The following is a 21,107-nucleotide window of genomic DNA, read 5'->3' on the forward strand; positions in this document are numbered from 1 at the left end:
AAGGAAGGAGTCTCCAGTGTCGGCGCTGTGTAACAGTCAGAGGTAAAGCTGTCATTGTAAGTTTTCCGAAGTTTTCAGGACAGAGGAGTTTACGCTTCTTTGCGGTTTCTCGATAACGTGCGTAACAAGCTGCGATTTTTCTGTCTTATTAACTTGAAGTGAGAGAATAAAGAGAGAAAGAAAACATTGTAATTGTTGCTGTGGTGTAAGAGGAATAAAGCACTTGATGTTAGAGATAAATAATCAACTTCAGCATGGTTACAGCCACTCGCCTTCACCACACCACCCTGTTATTGATTAGTTTATTAGAGCAGCACGTCACACAGCGGTTTATTTATAAAGGAGGCGGAGTCTTGTACACTACTAACGTTATTCCAAACGTGATTATTCCGCCTTTCTTTCGGACACACCCGTGAGTCTTGCGCTTTGTGGGCGGGGTTTTACCGAGAACGAGCCCACGCACTTCGATCGCAGTGTCGGCGCGTGCATATATGTGTGTGTGTGTGTGTGTGTGTGGTGGTGGTGGTGACCGAACTAGCTCGCGCTCTGTCGGTGAGGAAACTTAAAGCAGCGCGTGAAGCTTGCGAAGATTCTTTTTTTTTGTGCATGAAAGTTCTGTTGTTGTTGTTGTTGTTGTTGTTGTTGTTGTTGTTTTGCCCAAAAACTATCCGCGTTTATCTGAGAGGATCTGAAACCGGGGCATGTAAGAGCTTTTACATTTTTACCCTAAATGTTATAATTAGATGCTTTTGAAGTATGCACGTGTGTTGGTGTTTAAAAAAACACTATATATATATATATATATATATATATATATATATATATATATATATATATATATATATATATATAACAAAAGCTGTGAAAGACCAGTGTGTGTCAGTGTTAGTGTAGATTCCAGAAGTGAGTGAAGTGATTATGTGATTCAGAGCTTTCATTTACACTATCAGATAAAATGGGCGAATATTTAACCAGCTCCTGTGTGTGTGTGTGTGTGTGTGTGTGTGTGTGTGTGTGTGTGTGAGAGAGAGAGAGAGAGAGAGAGAGAGAGAGAAATAAATTTAACAGCTCAAACCATCTGTATTATCATTAAAACTACCTGGAAAGTTCACTCTACAGACAAAACTACCACTTGAACCTCTTAACCAAACACATGATTAGGAATACTCACACACATTTTGAAGAGAAGAACTGGATCCTTTCAGTCTCTGAGAACTGGGTCATGTGCACTTCCTCAGAAACATTTTACGCCTGTGTTTAATCTCACCTGGATGCTTTAGAGCTGCTGTGGTCATCATAAACACGGTCCTGTTGCTCATCCCAGGAATGTTCACAGTAAGCTTCGTTTACTCTTCTACACCTGTACAGTTTACTGTGATGATTTATAAACCCAGAAGAGGATGGGTTCCATTTACAGTCTGGTCTCCAGGGTTCTTTCTCATGTTGTCTCAGGGAGTTTTTCCTTGCAACTGTCACCTCTGGCCTGTTTATTAGAGGTCTAAATATACGTTTATTTACATTTCTAGAATGTAAATGTACATTATCTGCCTACTTCAGAGTGTCTGCACTTGTTTTTACTGTTCTGTTTTTATTCCATTTATTAACTCACTGTCACTGTATTCCACATGCCTCCGTATTCCACATGACTCCGTATTCCACATGACTCCGTATTCCACATGACTCCGTATTCCACTTGACTCCGTATTCCACATGACTCCGTATTCCACATGCCTCCGTATTCCACATGACACTGTATACCACATGACTCTGTATTCCACATGACTCCGTATTCCACATGCCTCCTATTCCACATGCCTCCGTATTCCACATGACTCCATATTTCACATGACACTGTATACCACATGACTCCGTATTCCACATGCCTCCTATTCCACATGCCTATGTATTCCACATGCCTACGTATTCCACATGACTCCGTATTCCACATGCCTCCGTATTCCACTTGACTCCGTATTCCACATGCCTCCGTATTCCACATGCCTCCGTATTCCACATGACTCTGTATTCTACTTGACTCCGTATTCCACATGACTCCGTATTCCACATGACACTGTATTCCACATGACACTTTATTCTACATGACACTTTGTTCCAAATAGCTCCGTATTCCACATGGCTCCATATTCCACATGGCTCTGTATTTCACATGACACTTTGTTCCACATGCCACTTTATTCCACATGAAAGTGTATTCCACATGACACCATTCTGCATGAGACTGTATGCATCTAACTTACTTACTGACTTACAGATGTGTTTTATTAGTGTTTGGTATCTGAAATGTCATGTGTTATGTTTATAATTGTCTGCTGCTGTGACAAAAAAAATTCACTCAGGTATCAATAAAGCTATCTGTCTGTCTGTCTGTCTGTCTGTCTGCCTGCTTTATGATGATGTCTATTTTTAAAAGCACTATATGAATAAAACTGAACTGATCCATCTTAACAAATAAACTTTGCCGGAAATTCACAGGAAAGTCACGATTTTGAAATAACAATTACTTTGAGAACATTGCACCAATTGTACCATAAATCAGTTAAATATTGGCTGCTCTAACACAGTGCTTCTTAAACTGGGGTCTATGATGTATATTTTCATGTATAGTAATTGTTATTTATTTTAGTTTTAAGCCTAAATGACTGGTTTAATATGATGTTAGATGTATTAATGGGTTTCTTATGGGAACTTTTTAAAAGCTCAATAACTTTGACAACATATGGTTGTATTTTCTGGTTTAAAAATGTGCATGGCCTAATTTACTGTCAGCTACAACTTCAGTTGCTGTTGTCATGGTAACAAAATGATATCATCTCTTAAGCCTTTCATTTTATCAGATCATGCCTCCAGACCTGAGTTTGGTAATCCAGAATCAAAAAAGTTCTAACGTGGCAGGTCGAGATTAAACATGATGAATGATGATCAGTGTAGAGATCATGTGATGTCTGGAATCCAGTGAGGTTTGGTGATGTTTGTCTTCTAACAGACTTGATTCATCATCATTACTTCATGAACAGGTGTGTTTAAGCAGAGATTCTTCATCCAGGTCATGTTTGTCTTGGGTGTATAGTTCCTAACACACCTGAGCCAGGTAATCAGGTCTGTTTGGACCTCAGACAGTGCTTAGATATGTGTGGTGACCCGAGGAGCTGGATCAAAAACCTCTGATAAAACCCACCTGATTCCATTTATCAGTTCATGACCAGGTTGAGGAGATATGGCATACCAGTCATTATCAAACACTTCATGAGGTAACAGATAACCATCTGACGGACATCAGACGCACTGTACGGGACCAAAGACAAAAACCGACTTAGGTGTTTCATTCTCTTTTATTTATTATAGATCTGAGCTGGAGAGATGGACACCAGATCTCCAGTTTTACTAAGCTGAGATCCAAAGGACTCCACACAGGACATGTGGCTCAGGAAGGTACGAGTGTAGAACCTTCACACATTAAAATCAGATCGGTGTGAGAGATGGGCTCCAGTCTGACGTGTGTTGGCATAGCGTGGGCTCTGATCTCACTGCTGTGCGCTGCCGCCTCCTGTGTGGGATTCTTCATGCCCTACTGGCTCCTGGGCTCTCAGATGGGGAAGCCGGTATCGTTCGGGACGTTCCGGCGCTGTTCATACCCAGTGCGTGATGAGGTTCACGGCGGTACGGTGATGATGGAGCATTGTGGACGCTATGCCTCGTTCCTGAGCATCCCCAGTCTGGAGTGGAGGATCTGTACGGTGGTGACGGGAACCGGGTGTGGCCTGCTGCTGCTCGTGGCTCTCACGGCACTCATGGGCTGCTGTGTGTCGGACATCATATCACGCACCATCGGGCGAGCGGCAGGAGGGATCCAGTTTGTGGGAGGTGAGTTTGGAGAAAAGAAGACGGATGGATGGATGAGATGCAGTTTAATGTTTCAAATCTGGACATCAGATAGACATAGAGCTTTGTATTATGTATTAGATGGATGGACTTTATCATAGACATTTGTATAAATGTGTTTGGATAGATAGATAGATGGGTAGATAGATAGATCAGTTAGAAGCAGTTTGAAGACATGTATAAAAGCTTGCTTGATTGACTTTATGGATATTTGGATGGATGGATGGCTGGATGGATGGGTGGGTGAATTGGTGAATAGATGGACGGATAGATAGATGGATAAATGAAAGGATTGGTTGGTGGGTGGATTCTTTATTGTGTATATGTATGGATGGGTTGGTGAATTAAAGGATGGCTAAATATATAGATGGACTATGTGATGGATAGATGGATGGATGAGAAGCTATTTAATCCCCATTGTTTGGTTATGATACTTGCATAATGAACTAGGTAAAAGGATGAATGGATGGATTGAGGGTTGACTGTAGTAATGTGTCTATGGTTGGGTGGGTGGCTGAATTGGTGGATGGATGGATGAATATAGATGAATGAATGAAAGGAATGGTGGATGGGTTGATGGCTAGAGGTATGGGTGCTTTATTGGATATATGGGTGGATAGATGAATGAAAGGATTGGTGGGTGGGTGCCTGTATACACATTCCACATGTTAAAAAAAATAGTTTCATCTTTGTTGGAGCGTTTGCGTGTGTCTCAGTGTGACTGTTTGTTGGAAGTTGAGAGGTCATGACCTTTTGCTGATTAAATTTTCCGTACCAAACTTACTGGAGGGTGATAAAGAGTGGAGCTGGTGTAGTGAGACACAAACACCATTTTCTTTCACTCAGGTGTGAAATGTTTCTCTCTCTCTCTCTCTCTCTCTCTCTCACTCACTCTTTTCTCTGTACACTTGATCACACACTTGTGGACAGAAATAATAACAATAATAACTGGTGATGCCCTCTGCCTCAGACTCTCAGAAATGTGTGTGTGTGTGTGTGTGTGTGTAAGAGAATGAGACAGAATTGCTCATATAAGGATATAAGAAGTGTGTGAAGGACTCTTCTCTTTGCTTCCTCTCCCCCTCTCTCTCTCCCCCCTTCTGTGTGTGTGTTTGTGTGCATGTTTTCCCAGGGGTCTCTCTCATGTCTCACTCAGGAATGTAAGGAATGTTTCCCACAGTGAGGTGACAGGATGTATGTGAGAGAGAAAACTGTAGATAAGCCACCACTTCTGTTTGGTGTGTGTGTGTGTGTGTGTGTGTGTGTGTGTGTGTGTGTGTGTGTGTGTTTCCTTATCAGTCCATCTCCAGTCTCTTATCTATAAACCCACAGGTTAAGTTTCAATGAGAGACAGATTTTTGGGAATGAGATGAGAGACTTTACTGGCGGATTTCATCAGAAGAATATTCCCACCTCAGGTGTGTTGCTTGAAGAGCGTGTTACCGGTGTGTAACGTAGCAAGCCATGATTATCTGCTCAGTTCTCTCCTGGTTTTTATTGTTGTTGTTGTTCTTCTTCTTCTTGTTGTTGTTGTTCTGGGCAGACTCAGTCATAATCGGTCAATCTTAATCAGAATTCTTTCCTTCCGGCTCCATTGTGGCGCAGAATAAGTCAGAGTTCTCTATTGCTAGGAGATCATGATCATGTAGCCGAGAATCCGAAGGCCCGCCCACACCTATACAGCCATTTCTGAGAAAATAGATATTTCTCGGTGTTATGGCCTCCGTTTCCACTGTGTCTGTGTGTGTGAATGCTTTTGTTTTTGTTTTCAGAGATATGTTTGAAAACGCTCTTTGGATGGATAAAAACAACATTTTCAATGAGATAGTGTATAACCGTCCTGTTGTCTGGGTGGGCGGGACATACTGCCTGTCTTCTCTGCCAATCAGAGCGACTCTAGCCAATCACAAAGTCCGTACAGTGTTATTAGCGCTCTTCTCCTGTGATTGTCCGGGAGGAAGCACTTCGACAGCGTGAAGGTTCGCCGCTAGCGGGCGTGAACATATTGTGAAACTGGGGCATAATCGTGGGCATGATGTTTCATCGCACACACTCCCCTTCTCTGTGTCCGTCTCTTTCATACTCACACACATTTGATCAAACTTTCCATGAGCGACGAAACAGTAGTGTCTCTGTGCGCCTGGTCTCTATCAGGTCCTCTCTGGTATGCAGTGCTGCATTCTCCTCAGAGCAATCAGTCTGGAATGTTCCCTTGTTCGCTTCTGAGGGAAAAATAAATCAGCGAGCGCGCTCCACCGCTCATGGGCTCTGCAGAAACTCTTTCATTGTGTAGCGATGTTCCTGTAACGTTAAATTCATTTCCTGATTTCCAGTGTGAACGAATGGAGCTCATGCTTTTGAATTGAACTTATTATATGTCAGGACGTTCACTCTAGGGCTGCAGAAGAAAAGAAGAAAGCCGCAGTGTTTCTGAAATAAATCTCACATTGTTCTGCTCATAAACACGCTTTTATCATCTGCCGGTGAAAAGAAAATTATTTCATGTCCGTGCTTGAATACACAAACGTCTACTGTGTGTGTGTGTGTGTGTGTGTGTGTGTGTGTGTGTGTAGAGTTGAGTTATGTTCTGTGTCTTATTGTATTGGTGTGTGTTGACAGCTTGGGTTCTGAGTAATGTGTTGGCAGCAGTTTAGAGGCCTCGTTGAGAAACCAGCAGGCCGTGAAGCTCACACACACACACACACACACACACACACACACACACACACACACACACACACACACTTTAAACTCTACTGTCTAAAATGGCTAAATCTGAAAACACAAATTTTGTGTTTGATGCATGATTGTCACATGACCTCCACAATTCCAAGATGGCGGATTTTATTGCCACCTTTTCTGTTTATGAAGCGTATATTATATATTCAATACAATGGAAAATGACGTAAGGAAATGATGTAAAGGCCACACACCAAGTGTGTATGCAATTTTGTATAGTGTTTCATTGTGGACGGGAAATATTTTTGAAACTGACGGCTGAACACGTGATTGCGACCCAAAACGTAAAAACGGTGTTCTCAAATTGACCTGTTTTAATGTGAACTCAAGTTTAAATTCTAAACACACCCTAACATATTTATATTTATAGTGACTGATGTGAGGAAATTACTCTCCACACCATTAGGGGGCAGCGGTCTATATAGTTTCATAACGCAGAAATGAAACCCAGAATGGCTGAGCTGTAAGTCATGTACTGTTGTAGTGCAGCAGTGTGAGACGTAGTGAATTTATGGATTTTTTTTTTTTAACACTTTGTTTTCGAAGCCTGCGCAACATGGCAAAAGGGGCGGAGCCGTTAGCTGCTTTTCCGGTTTAAAAAGCTGATTGATCATCAAGTTAAGTTCGCAAATTAGAAACCGGTTCTGTTCTGTTCTGTGATCCTGTGTGCTGATTCGTCACTTTGCTAAGAGTTTAATTAAAATTTTTACAGCATAAACGTCATGTACAATAGTGTATGTCATTAAAAAGAGTTCTTCAAGGAAGGGATCCTTTCTGATCTATTAAAGGGCTCTACGTAGAATCTTTAGGGATCTCCTAGTTTGTGATCCAAGGTTCTCTTCCAAAATCACAGGACAAAACCTTGCATTTGGGACAGCACTGAAAAATGTATACATTTCTTCTAGAGATGTATAATCGCGCTACCATTTTCAAGCAAATAAGCCTACCAAAGAACCCTCCGAGGAACCTTTGGGCGGCGTTCCCAGTTCTTTTCTTGTGCATCTGTTTATTATTTGTAATCCTTTACACGTTATATAAATGTATATGTTTCAAATTCTCACTCTAGAGCTAATCAGAAGCCCCTGAAAGTCCTCATGATCGTGGTTTTAGCGAGAGGGGGGAGAAGAAAAAGAAACGTGGCTTTCTGCGACACCCGCCGTGCCCTTCTGTTGTTCTGGAAAATTCCACAGCCGACATGAGGAGATAGATTTTCCGTTTCGCAAAAAGCGCGACTGAACTGAGACGTCATTAACGAGAGAGTGAGCTGTGTGTTTTCCACCACTGCCGACTCCATCGATTACAGAAGAGGAGGTGTGTGTGTGTGTGTGTGTGTGTGTGTTGTGCCTCAAAGTGAGGAAAGTAATGAATGCTTGAAATAAGCAAAATAATCCCCTGTAGCTAGCAATAAGCATAGTCTTGTTAAATATTAATAAAAAATATTGCTGCATTCAGGAATGTGTAAGATGTGTGTGTGTGTGTGTGTGTGTGTGTATTTCATTTTATCAATCTTGTGGATTATTTCAATTCTCTTCCTACTTCCTGTATAAGTGCACCATGTAGGCACCCTCATCCCATGTACTGCACTATATGTTCAAATGGTCATAACTCTGAGGAGAAGTTGGTCATGTGACCTAAATCATGTATGGTGATATTAATTATGATCATCATACAGTATATTAATGATTAATAACTAATGATCAGAGACTACATCAGACACAGGCATATGTTGGTGCGTGTCCCTGAATCAGACACAAATTAATGCGAAACGATATGCTGTAAAAATACTTTTACTCTAAATTAAACGTATTCTTCGGGGGAAAAAACACGTAAAGGTGTAAAGACGGAATTGTGGTCGCACACACAAGATGCACACCTTCAACAACAACGACTTATTTTGAATCTTATTTTACTTTTTGTTGCACAGAGACTAAAACAGCTACGCGTCTCTCGTTGTAGCTAGAGCTTACATTAAAAAAGTAAAGAGGCAGTTATACATCACACCATTGCACGCAGCGGATTATTACTAGTTTCGATTTATAAGTTATCGACTTTCTGTTTGTGCAATCAAATTAATTAAAAAATAACTCTTGGTGTTACTCGCACAACTAGCACTCATATTCAATATTCACCACCCCCTACTGGTGATACTGTGAACTGCAGTAGCTTGAAATATTTCCGCCTGTGTTCCTGGGATCTGTAGTGAAACTGACCAGAATCCAGTGCTTACTGAAGATGAATGAATGAATGAATGAATGAAAGGTAGCTGGCATTGTGATTCATATTAAGGACGCTTTTGAGAACGGGTGTTCGAAGTATAAGTGTGAAATAAACAGCTGTTCGGGCCAGCTCTAGTACTTTTCTGTGATTGAACTCTAGAGTGACTTTTAAATGAGCTTCAAGACAAAGCAGCATAATAACAGAATATTGTCCACGTAAATAATTTTCACGAAAATGATAATCTGGGAGATAAACAGGCAGTCGGAGATAATTCAAGTGTGACTTTTATTCTCTTTTATATTGAGCTACGGGGTGACTGAGCTTCATTTCTCTCCTTCCAGAGCTGCTTTTAGAAAATTCAGCTATAAATTAAAAAAAACATAAAGCTGTGTGAAGATTTCTAATGAGAGGTTTGAGGCGTGTTTGAGGCGCGTGTGTGTGTGTGTGTTTGAGCGTGTGCTCCGAGATCTCAGACACACAGTGTTAATAATAGGGACAGGACAAAAACACATACACACACACATAGAGAGAGAGAGAGAGAGAGAGAGAGATGTGTTTAGTATGATAATGCCCTATGTTCTAGTACGGTCTGTAGTGCACCCTTGTAGACTTCCCCTCAAAAGTATGTATCAGCTATGTGTGGAATTTGAATCAGATTGCAATGCATTCTGGGTAAAACGTGCAGTGATGACACGATGAAGGTGGAGTGAACGAGGGCGTGTATTGGAACACAGCCGTGATGATTTAAAAGGCACGGTGCCGCGATCACAGACCTCGAAAATAACCAACAGCTATTTGATGTGAACACCGAGTCACCTCTGTATGACCTTTAACCTTTGCCCAGAGTGGAGCTGTGACCTTTAGAAGCGTTAGGTCGCGAGATTTTTAACTGGGGGAAAAAAATGTCAAAATCAGAGTCAATATAAGTGAGAGTGATTTTTTTTATTTTAGCATAAAATTATCTGATGAAGGTTTGTTAGATTCAGTTTGGCTAAACATGCTAATATTGCTAACTGCTATCAGTTTGAAACTCCAGATGATTTATAATGTTTACGCATTATAAAGGGATCTGTGCACTCTACTTAGTGCCCTACATACACAGCGCAGAGAGACGTTTTAGATTCACTCACGATAAATACGTAACTTGTTGTGTTTTAACGACGTTTGTGCTCAGATGTCTAGGTTTGGGGAAAGTATTGGCACTTTCGACTGCGTTCGTACGCTCGCACTCGCCATGCCTCGTACTTTTTGAGGGAGACGTGTGTTAAATTCGGACACGTCCGAGATCTAACCTGTGGAAAAAGCAGATGATGTTCCAGCTCGCTTCGTTCATTTCAGTAAGGGGGGTTTTGTGATGTGACCCCAGGTCATGACCTTTCCCCTCCAAGACCTGAGTGGAGACGAACAGCTGCTGAGTGCTAACAGCTAACGAGGGACCTAATAAAACAATAAACTCATAAGAAGCATTCATCATTCATCACCATGTTCGCATGTTTGTGGTCTTGACGCTAAGCAGAAGCAGATTGACGGTACGTCTGCGGGATCTTCGTCCACCAGCTGCTTTCGCACGCATTTCCGATGCCCCAGCGGTCCGGACTGGCGGAGGGAATGTCTCACTGCTTTCCTGTCGTCTTCCCACTACGACCAGCTGCTTATCCCCCCCCTCCCCCGCCCCCCCACTACACTCTCTACACGCTGCGATGACGCAATGTCAGGATTATTTTGAGCGCGTTCTTTATTATTGGTGTGTGAGATGGCAGATGGTGCGGTGCTGAAGGGGGTTTCAGTGCTCTGAGGTCTCAATTCAGGATGACATTTGGGTCAGAGCTATTTAATATTCGACTAGAGAGCTACAATGAAAATGTGTCTGCTCGTAACGTAATGATTAACAACAACATCAACAACAACAAAAAGCCCTAGTTGGACAAGATTAGGTTTACAGTGAGACAGTTTCGAGGTGCTTCTCTGTGTTACGTCTGGATCGTCCACGTCTGTGATTATTCCTCCCCCTTTCTCTAAGAAAATGAAAGACTACTGATTATTTTTTGACCGTCTCTGTCGTCATCTGATCCTGTTTAGTGTGGACTTGTGGGAAATGAGAAAAGGAGATTTTTAAACTAAGGGAACGCAAACCAGACATTTTTCCCCATAGGGGTTTGATCATTTTGTTTGTCTCTGATCACGAACACGAGTGTGGGTTTAATGCAGAGCAGAAAAATAGCAGTGTGTTTTTAAATGTCTTTTTTTTTAATCATTAAAATCTTTCTAGTTATGTTGTTTGCTTTTTTTCTAGTTATATACATATTTGGTATAAGATCAGGAACCCATGTTTCCTGTGTGTGACTCAGTCAGTCTTACTGTAATGATGGGCGATGTGCAAACGATTCCTCTTTCAAAGTGAATCATTTTGGGTGAGCCACAAAGAAATAAAGGTTCTTCTTGCACCTGTGCACTCGTTCTGAAATCTCAGCGTCTGACACCGTGGCCCACGAAATATTTTTGCTCTGACTGCTGAATGGGTAACCGAATCAAAGCTGCAAATTTTGATTCAGTGAAAAAGAGTCGACTCTGTGAAGTGACTCTCACTGCACATTGTCTTCACTGTGTCTCAGCCCTATACACATATACATCTGTGAATGAGGGTTGCGGGTTGTCCACTAATTGTAGGGTTGGCGGTTTGATTCCCAGCCCACGTGACTCCACATACCGTAGTGTCCTTGGGCAAGACACTGAACCCCAAGTTGCTCCCGATGGCAAGCTAGCACCTTGCACGGCAGCTCTGCTACCATTGGTGTGAATGTGTGTGTGAATGGGTGAATGAGACACAGTGTAAAGCGCTTTGGATAAAAGTGCTGTATAAGTGCAAATCATTACTCATCATCATCTGTAGCTGTTAATATGCAAATTAAACTCTGTGTGTGTCTGTGTGTGTGTGCTCGCAGGTTTGCTGATCGGCTCTGGTTGCGCTCTTTATCCTCTCGGATGGAACAGTGAGGAGGTTAAACAGACCTGCAGCAACACCTCTGACCAGTTTAACCTCGGTAACATTACAGCATTTATTTCCAACGTTATTTTCCTGTAACAGCACGTCCCCAAGTTTTATTCCTCTTATCCTCTTATACCACAGCAGTTTACCAACAAGTATGAATTTTTCGACTAATTAAAGAACACATCATGCTTTTTATCCATTTATAGCTACATTTAATGTTTGTGAAGGGAGTTAGTTCCTGTTGTCACTTACATTATAGCAGCTATAAACACTCACCCCATAAACGTTACATTTACAGAAAACTTCACCAGATCACGGATTAATTCATTCACAGTCCCTGTGAACGAGCCGTTACTATAGAAACGATAACGTACAGTATCAGAACGAGCGCATTAATGTTAATAGAAAGCTGGGATGTGCAGTTGTGCTGCTGTCCGAGCTGCTATTATAGAAAATTAATCAACACCTGATGACCAATCACAATCCAGAACTCGCCGGTGCTGTGGGATAATAATAATAAAAAAAATTAATCAGAAAATTATTTTCTCAGAGTTGATTAGTTACAGATTACAGATTATCATAAGAGATGTGAGTTAGTGTTTGCTAAGCCAAGTGTGTGTGTGTGTGTGTGGGTGTGTGTGCAGGTTCATGTGAACTCGGCTGGGCTTTTTACTGCACGAGTGTTGGAGCTGCCGTCACCCTGCTGCTGTGTACGTGGATGTCCTGCTTCGCCGGGAAAAAACAGAAACACTATCTGTACTGAGAGAGCGTGCACACACACACACAGACACAGACACACACACACATGTGCGCCTCAGACATGAAAATTTTAACACACCCCTGTACAGAGGGGAAAAATCTTCATGTTTTATGACTCTTGAATTTAAAGAGCAACTTTTTTGCATGACTGACCTTTGACCTTTCAAGGTGTGTTTTTGGATTCTCCTTTTTTTCCCAGAGTGGAAAGGACGATCTGCTCTTTATTTACTAAGTCAGTTTTGATTTTTGTGTTGTATTTTGTTGTGGTCAGTGTGTAACTGAAGTGATTCAAGTAACTGAATATTCAGTTTATTAGTTATTGATGATAAAAAATAAACTTTAGCGCTCTGGATATTTTATTGTATTTTAATGTAATGTTATGCTTTATATTTAAATAATATCACCTGTTTATTGCCTTAAATATCTCACATGCAATAAAAACCAGCTCGTGTGGAGCATTTGTTTGAAATGTAGAACAAATGGTGTAGTTTTCATTTTGCCAAAATATGTTAGTTATTATAATTTCCTCTTTTCCCCAATAAATGAAATCTTTAAGCCACGGCTGTTATTTTTCAAGTTTAATACCATCCCCGTTTAAAACTGGAAATTTAGCAGATGCTGTATCATATACCAAGAAAATGAGAATTGGTCTGGATGGAGATCAAGCAGGGAATTGAGAACATCTGCAGTTTGCTGTCTGAGATCTCACACGTGACCCAGAGGAACATTTCCAAATGAAATGACCTTGCTGATGTGTTTCAGTATGAAGAACATGCTCATAATCCAGAATAGGTGGTTTCTTAGAAATACACACATTTTCCAGCATTTATTTGTGATATGTGGGTCACAGTCGCATGGGATTGTTTGGAAACGAGTGTGTATTTATATACCGCACCGTGTCCAAACACACATGAGGGTGTGCGTGTGCAAAAAAACCTGACCTCATTCCAATTCCACACTTTACTAAGAATTAAATTTACTTTATATATATATATATATATATATATATATATATATATATATATATATATATATATATATATATATATATATATATAGTCTACATTTAAATGAGTGGCACATAATAATGATCATCAGTTAAATATTGTGTTTAACACCAAGATTGGAGGAGACTGAACACGATCCAACATGGCAGCTGTTCCAAATTCTACTTTTCACATAGTTTCCCATAAATAGGGGCTTTTATTTCAGTTTATGTGGGTCACAGCAAGATGGGAGGAGGCTTAGAAACTACTATGGCTAACAAAAATGTTTTACAGGTTTAATATTACCGCAGTAGTGGTTGTTTAATGCCATCTAGTGTCACTTCTATATGAGCATTTTATGACCATATAATAAAGATTAGTGAATTATATGAATTTCTCTCGTAATTTGATAAGATAATAACATGTAAACGTGCATATTAATTCGAAATCCAGTTGAAACCACATCACACCAAGACGTTTGGCTCGTTTTCTACGAATCGATTCGGTTCTGATTTGATTTTTTTTTCAGTGAGTCAGATCATTTGACTCGGCTCACCAGTAGCAACTCCCAAATGACTCGCTGAATTTTCTTTCTAAACCGGACGATGTTTTGAGCTGGGATTGTTTTTCTTTGCCCAACAACGGATGGAATTGTTTCGTTCATGTTATTGACGCACGAACGGCTCGTTTATGCGCGATTCAGCACGAAGACGCCATTACTGTTTCCATGGTTACAGCACCGCCTTGTCTGATTGGTGGTTGTTTCCTTTAGGATTGTGGGTAGTGTAGTACTTTCACAATTACTTCTGCAATCAAACTAAAGTTTAGAACCTTATCAACTCGACATTGTCGAATAATATCGCTTAAATAATTAACAATATCAATAATGATTACATACTGTACAGAAAAAAATACTGGAGTGGTTATTTCCGGATTCTTGCTGTTATTTTGGTTTAAAAAAACGGTTGGAAAAGAGAGCGTTACGTCTCGTGCTGACACGTGACCACCTTTCTTTAATTTGATTGGCTAAATTGAAGGCGTCACAAACATCAAATGACCAATCAGGACGAAGACCTCCAGCGCCAAAGTCAAATCAGTTTGAACGTTCAGTGTTTGAAAGCAGCGGCGTGAGAGGAGACCTGAGAGTGTCTTCAAAATAATCTTAAAAAGTTACATTAATTTGGTTCTTGTACAGTTCTTGGGACGATCATTAACGACTAATATATTTACGAATCTTCAAGAGTCAAGGTAAGTTGGTTTTTATTTTTAGTAAACGTTTTAAACGTTGCTAAATGTAATAAAAACAAGCCTGAATCACAAATCTAGTGCACTATTTCAGATTTTCATACAGAGTTTAACTAACTAAACGGATTGATAACCATAAATTTGGGTGGCATTCAAATTTTTGGACTAGTACTAATTATCAATAACGTCACACGTCTAGTGCAGGTTCACGAATGCTAACTAGCTAACGTTATGTTTCATTATTCGGTGTCCGAACGTTGTATTTTAATTAGGGAAATTAATAATAAGTGCAATGGCGTTATAACCTGCACAAAATCGAGATTTCTTCATCATTATCATCCAAAAACCTCCACCAGCGCTGTAACGTTATTGTTTTATGGGCTGTAGCGTAAATCGCCGACTGCGCATGCGCGACACTAAAGCCGCAATAATATTATTACGATACTATTTTATCACGGTTTATGGATTTAGGGATTTTTTTTAGTTAAATGAAACATCTGTCAATATATTCCTCAGTGGGAATGACAGCGCTGTGTGCTATGGTTTTTTTTTTCTTCCAATTTTATTAAACTATACAGTGAAGAAAATAATGAAGTTTTCTCATAATTTGAATTTCTCCAAACTGCCCCTGGTGCTGTTGTCTGAATAAGACAGAATTGCCCCCTGGGGCAGAAACTGCCTCAAAAATGCTGCTTTACCAGGCCCCGCCTTTTTAGTGGAATGTGGAGGGAGTTAAGATCTCAGTAATGACAACATGCTCTGTGTTGGACATGCGTTCAGGCTGGAGGCTGCTCGTTAATGATGCTCTGTCACCTCATAATTAGCGTAATTGATTTTCTTTTTGTGTGCAGGTGATTATTTAACCCCATCAGACGAGGAGTGAGCAAGTGAGAGCCTGCAAAATGGACATGGTGGTAAAAAAGGTAACAACCTAAAAAGTGACCTGGGGTGAATGGTGGAACTAGACGTTAGGACGGATTTCGGCTGCGTATGTGTGAATAACTGTTATAGTGGTGGTGTTTATTTGTTATTTTATTAATGATTCTATTTCAGAGTAATAAGGAAAACTCCAAGCCGGAGGTCGGTCCGAAAAAAAACGAGTCCAGAAATTTCATATCGAAGCAGAAGCTGACGAGACCTGTGCCGCTACGGTCAAAAAACGAGCTGAGGGAGGAAAACGGAGGAGACAAGTCTGAGTCTAAAGCGCAGGTGAAACCATCAAAACCAGCCAAGAGCAACAATTCGGATCCCATGCAACGGAAAACTCTGAGTCAGGCCTTCCGTACTGAACAAACCCTGAGACACAGAAAACTGGTGCTGGAAACCCAAAAGCCTCCGTCATCTGTCCCTCCTAAACCCCTCCTGCCCGGCACCTACAAGGGCAGAGTGGTACAGTCCAAAATAGACTGCTTCAGGAAGCCGCCGAGTGGCCATGAGAAGAACCCGAGCGAGAACAAGACCAAAGTCGAGACGGTGGTTCGGTCCAAATCTGCCACGACACTGTCTATGTCCTCGAGAGCAGGAGTGCAGTCAGGTGTGGCAAGCAGGATGAAGTCAGGGTCGGACGCAGGGGTTAACATGCAGAAGACGGTTCCTCAAAGACGGATACAGATGAAAGCTCCAGCTCGGACAGCTACGGTCTCCGCCAAACCATCTACGGTCTCCGCCAAACCATCTACGGTCTCCGCCAAACCATCTACGGTCTCCGCCAAACCATCTACCCTCTCCTCCAAACCATCTACCCTCTCCTCCAAACCATCTACCCTCTCCTCCAAACCATCTACCCTCTCCTCCAAACCATCTACCCTCTCCTCCAAACCATCTACGATTTCTAGGAAACCAGTTACAATGTCAGCAAGACCACCAACAGTGACATCATTCATCAAGAAGAAGGAACCGTCCAAGCCTGCTGCAGCTGCCAGCGAGCAAAAACCACAAAAGTCCGCCTCAAGCTCCATCAGCCATTACAGAGTCCATGTAGAATCCGCCGAGGAGAGAAGGTGAGTCAGGAACATCACAGCTCTGTTGAATTCTGAATTGCGATTGGTATCGTTTCTATAGTAACAACTCATTGACAGGTATTCATTGGTAAATCGATGTGGTGCAAGAGGAGTAAAACATTCAGGGACGTTCTGTTATAGGAAAATAATCAGTGTTTTGATGTAACTGTAACTCTCTCTCTCTCAGGGTGAAGTTGGCTGGATGGTTGGCGTCGAAGGGGAAAACTCTGAAAAGGCCGGCGATGACTGAGACATCTGTGCCTCAGACATGTAAACCTCAACTCCACACTGAAGAGGGAGACGGAGCTCCGCCCGAGGCGAGTAAACGAGCCGAAGCAGTGACTGTCAGTAAAGCGGAACAGAGCCAGGTTCCTCAGTGGAAACCTGCGTTCTCCAACAGCCCGAGTCACATCCTGAACACCACGCTGGACCTGCTGGACAACTCTGACACGGAGCTGCAAGCAGAGCCCGAGATCAAGATGGAATCGGTAATACACTCAAACATCCACACTCAATACATACATAAGTTGTGGCCCAAATGACGTGCTGTACATTATTCAGTTACACTATATGCATTACATGCTGTATTCATCTGAGAAGTTCTTTTACACACCGTAATAAGCAAACATTTACAAGTAGAAGAAGAGAGGGGGGTGTGCTGTTTGTCTCTGATTTGTCCTCAAATGATTCTCCAGATATTAGATTTTTCTGACTTTCTATTTTTTTTCTGATATTAAATGTACAAGAGGGAGTCAAATGAAAATCTTATTTTATTATTATTTGTATTTTTATTTAAAATTTTGCATCGTTTGCTGCAAATAGGTGTCGCAAAACTGTATCATTTTTCTACGTCGTCTCCATTTTGTTCACAGCGAGTGTTCCAGCGATTCTGCATTCCTCTAGAATGATTTTTTTTTATATTTAACTCTAATTTATTTAGCATTTTTAAGGTTTTCATTTGACTCCTCGCTCTCGTACTTATTTACTTATTTTGCTGCTTATGCTGATTTTTTTAAAAACATACGTAAATATATACTAAATACTTTATAATAACTATAATTAATATAGTTAATTATAACTGTTTTATAATTTCAGAATTGATATAACTTTATCCGTATAAATGGTTTTTGATATTGCTTATTTAACTTTTTCTTTTTTTTTTAATTAACCGTCAAATGAATGTAATTTCATTTTATTTTAGATTTATTTTAATTTTGTTGTGATTTTATTTCTCTCTCCATCTCTCTTTGTCTCTGTAGTTGGTGATAAACCTGTGTGAGCGATTAGAGGCAATGGAAACTCCATCCTCATGTAGGAGCGGTGAGTTTAATTTTTTATTCTAACATGATGGGGGGGTAAATCAGTTTTAATCAGTCAACAGAAACGTAGCTTGTTAGAATATTTTATGCTTTAATTTCTGCACATCGTTAATTTATCTGTACATCATGCTGAATGTATTTTTTTGATATTTATTGAACTCCTGAGCAATAATTGAAGGATTTTTATCATTTCTCGAGCAGACACGAAGGCAGGAGGAAGCTCTGATGCCGAGGTGAACGTAGGAGAAACAGTTGAATATGAGATTCTGGAGGAGGAAGAACTGAGCGAGGAAGAACCGACGCACACCGCTGGAGTGGAGGAGGACGATGGAGAGGAAAAGAAAACTTCCAACATTAAGGAGGAGGAAGAGAAGAAACTGTATGAGGGTGAGGAAAAGAAGAAACCGTATGAAGGTGAGGAAGAGGAGGAGGAAGAGAAGAAACCGTATGAAGGAGATGAAGAGGAGGAGGAAGAGAAGATGGACTCCACACCTGCAGATATTCTGGATGCGTGTGTTGTGAAGTACAGTGTAAAAACTACACCGTTTCTTCAAAGGTGATGTTTCTGTGTTGTCTTTTTTTACTTTGGTGTTTGTTCTGTTCATTCATTGTTCTGTTATCTTCTAATGGTCATCATTTTGATAACAATTTTAGCAAACAGTAATATTAATCATTTAATTATGATCATTTTCATTATATTATAGATGTTTATTTGTCTAGTTCATCTATTTTATTTTTATTATTTACATTATAATTATTTGTTTACATTTTCACGGTAGTTACTTTTTCTTTGACCTTTTTTTTAACGATTATTGCTATTTGTTTTTATTTGCATTTAATTCCAGCTATTTGTATATCTTTATAAATCTTTATTAATTTTTATTAATGAATGTATTTACTGCTGCTATTTTGTACTGGTGTTTATTTATGTATTGATTGATTGTGTTATATTTTGCTCTGATCAGTGTAAAGAAGAGGATGGAGGGTGAAATGGCTCCAGCTACTCCAGGCTCTCGATGTAAAAGTTCCATTAAAGAGTTGAAGTTTCTGACGCCGGTGCGCCGCTCGTCTCGGATCCACAGGAACTCGTCCCGCCTACCAGACATGCTGAATGAACACGACCCCTGCGTGTCCTCCCTGGCCGAGCTCGAGCTGCTGGACGCCGCCGACTCCAACGCTTACATCTACAGGAAGAACCCTGCACTGCTGCAGCACCTCCCTGATCAACGTCCTGAGCCCCAGAGCCCTGACCGCACCTGCAAATAATAATCAGGACAAGAAGCACACAGACTTTAACTACACTATCATGCAAATACTGAATGTTAACCTGTGGCAGAAAAGATAGTGGGTTGATTTGAATATATAAATATGCAAATTTCTATTTGCTCATGTACTCCTAACAGAAAAGCTGATGTTTAGAGTTGATTCAATATGAAAGGATGAACATTAAAGCTACACTAAAGGGTTTTGTATGTTTTTACTAACTGAACATGTAATTTAAGGTTTATTTTAGGCAACAATGCTGAACAACATTAATAACTAAAAACAGACCGAAGTGGTTTAAGTTTGTAATGTAAAAAAAGTTTTGAATACACAAGCAGGTTTTACTTTACACTAAGGAGCCTCGAACCGAAAGGAAGGGTAGAAATGTTGGAATGTTCATGTATTGAAAATATTGTGTTTATAGATACTTTGAGCGAAGAAAGGTTTTGGTTCTGCAAACGCTGATGCAGGAAAAAGAGGTTTTTAACTGCTATTATTTGAAAGTTTTATTCTACTAAAGCCTTATGACATTACAAGCTATTTTAACAGTATCTGTGATTGACAGGTGGGTAACCTAGCAACACAAGCTGCTATATGGTCTAACTGTCGAAGGAAATGTGTTAACACTTTAAGTTGTCGGTACTTTTATCCTGCATCATAGGCTTACTGCAGTTGTCTTTAATACTGTAAATGTGCTTCAATATATATATATATATATCTCTATCTATCTATCTCTATCTATCTATCTCTATCTATCTCTATCTATCTCTATCTATCTCTATCTATCTCTATCTATCTCTATCTATCTCTATAGATATAGATAAAAACTCTGAATACTTTTCATCAGACACGATTATCAATTACTCATCTGACCATAATTACGCATGTTACTTTTTCCCTTCCTCCTGATGTTTCTGTATGTCTGTTTCTCTTTCTTGTATCTATTTATGTACATAATTATGTACATTGGCTTGCAAACTCATGTTCACCTTCAAGAATCGATCTGTCTTTATAAAGACGAGATTCAGGCACATGTATAAGGGTTTCTTGAAATAAACTCAGTTCTCTTTTACAGTGTCTATATATTATTATTATTAGTAGTAGTAGTAGTATTAAATGAGATATTAGAAATATTAACTAGTTACACTTAATAGGGACTTAATAAATTACGGAGGATGTATGCAATTTTAGCATTTATTTAAATGAACGTGATAATTCAATTTATTTGAAATTTGTATAACTTAAAATATACAAAATCTTTTCGAACTGCACTTCCGGTAAAACAACCCGGAAGTCAGCTGGACCAATCACGTACCGCTTTCTCATCCGGGCACTCTTGCTGTAACGGCTCGTCAGTTTAATATCTAATCAAGACACCATATCTGTTTCGTTCTTGTAAATAAAAATATATGTTTGCTTTTTTAAATAAAAAAAAAAAAACAAAACGGAACGGCGACAGTAGTAGCTTTTTGGTTCGCGTAAAATAGCCGCACGCTAACAATGTTCGTGGGAGGTGTAGTTTTTACGTCATGACCGTACTGGAAACCATTTTCAGAAAATGTAACATAGTTATGTGCTTTTTAAATATGTGGAATAGGTGTGGGGGGAATTTAGCTAAAATTTAATTTTTATATTTTAAAAAAGATAATTAAAAAAAGAGACCGATACATTTAAAAAAAATCAACTCGGT

At 40.1% G+C, this 21,107-nt stretch overlaps 3 protein-coding genes and 1 long non-coding RNA gene across 6 annotated transcripts in view; 3 read left to right on the forward strand and 1 right to left on the reverse strand.

Annotated features, from left to right (window-relative positions):
• Positions 1-464: 464 nt before the first annotated feature.
• lhfpl6 (LHFPL tetraspan subfamily member 6) lies at positions 465-13,163 on the forward strand. 2 transcript variants are annotated; one of them, XM_017488255.1, is made up of 4 exons: positions 465-703; positions 3,364-3,882; positions 11,799-11,897; positions 12,490-13,163. In XM_017488255.1, exons 2-4 carry the CDS (start codon positions 3,498-3,500, stop codon positions 12,606-12,608), a joined length of 603 nt encoding a protein of 200 aa, XP_017343744.1. In that variant the 5' UTR covers positions 465-703; positions 3,364-3,497; the 3' UTR covers positions 12,609-13,163.
• Positions 13,164-14,647: 1,484 nt separating this feature from the next.
• Positions 14,648-20,141, forward strand: si:ch211-266i6.3 (cytoskeleton-associated protein 2). The gene is made up of 7 exons (XM_017488655.3): positions 14,648-14,838; positions 15,687-15,758; positions 15,889-16,835; positions 17,023-17,323; positions 18,095-18,155; positions 18,356-18,710; positions 19,120-20,141. The coding sequence occupies exons 2-7, from the start codon at positions 15,738-15,740 to the stop codon at positions 19,418-19,420; spliced, it is 1,986 nt and encodes a 661-aa protein (XP_017344144.2). The 5' UTR covers positions 14,648-14,838; positions 15,687-15,737; the 3' UTR covers positions 19,421-20,141.
• The window catches only part of LOC124629010 (uncharacterized), an 11,780-nt gene continuing 10,041 nt past the window's right edge, over positions 19,369-21,107 (reverse strand). The window contains exon 2 of the long non-coding RNA XR_006983846.2: positions 19,369-19,410. This is a non-coding gene — a long non-coding RNA (uncharacterized LOC124629010). The remainder of the gene's footprint in view (positions 19,411-21,107) is intronic.
• The window catches only part of thap12a (THAP domain containing 12a), a 9,597-nt gene continuing 9,284 nt past the window's right edge, over positions 20,795-21,107 (forward strand). Inside the window, exon 1 of one of the 2 annotated variants that reach the window (XM_017488653.3) lies at positions 20,795-21,107. This exon is cut by the window's right edge and continues 305 nt beyond it. The gene's annotated coding sequence lies outside the window, so the exon portion shown is untranslated. The other variant, XM_017488652.3, reaches the window with a different exon arrangement.

Source organism: Ictalurus punctatus, chromosome 16 (genome assembly GCF_001660625.3).
Source record: "Ictalurus punctatus breed USDA103 chromosome 16, Coco_2.0, whole genome shotgun sequence".
NCBI lineage: Eukaryota > Metazoa > Chordata > Actinopteri > Siluriformes > Ictaluridae > Ictalurus > Ictalurus punctatus.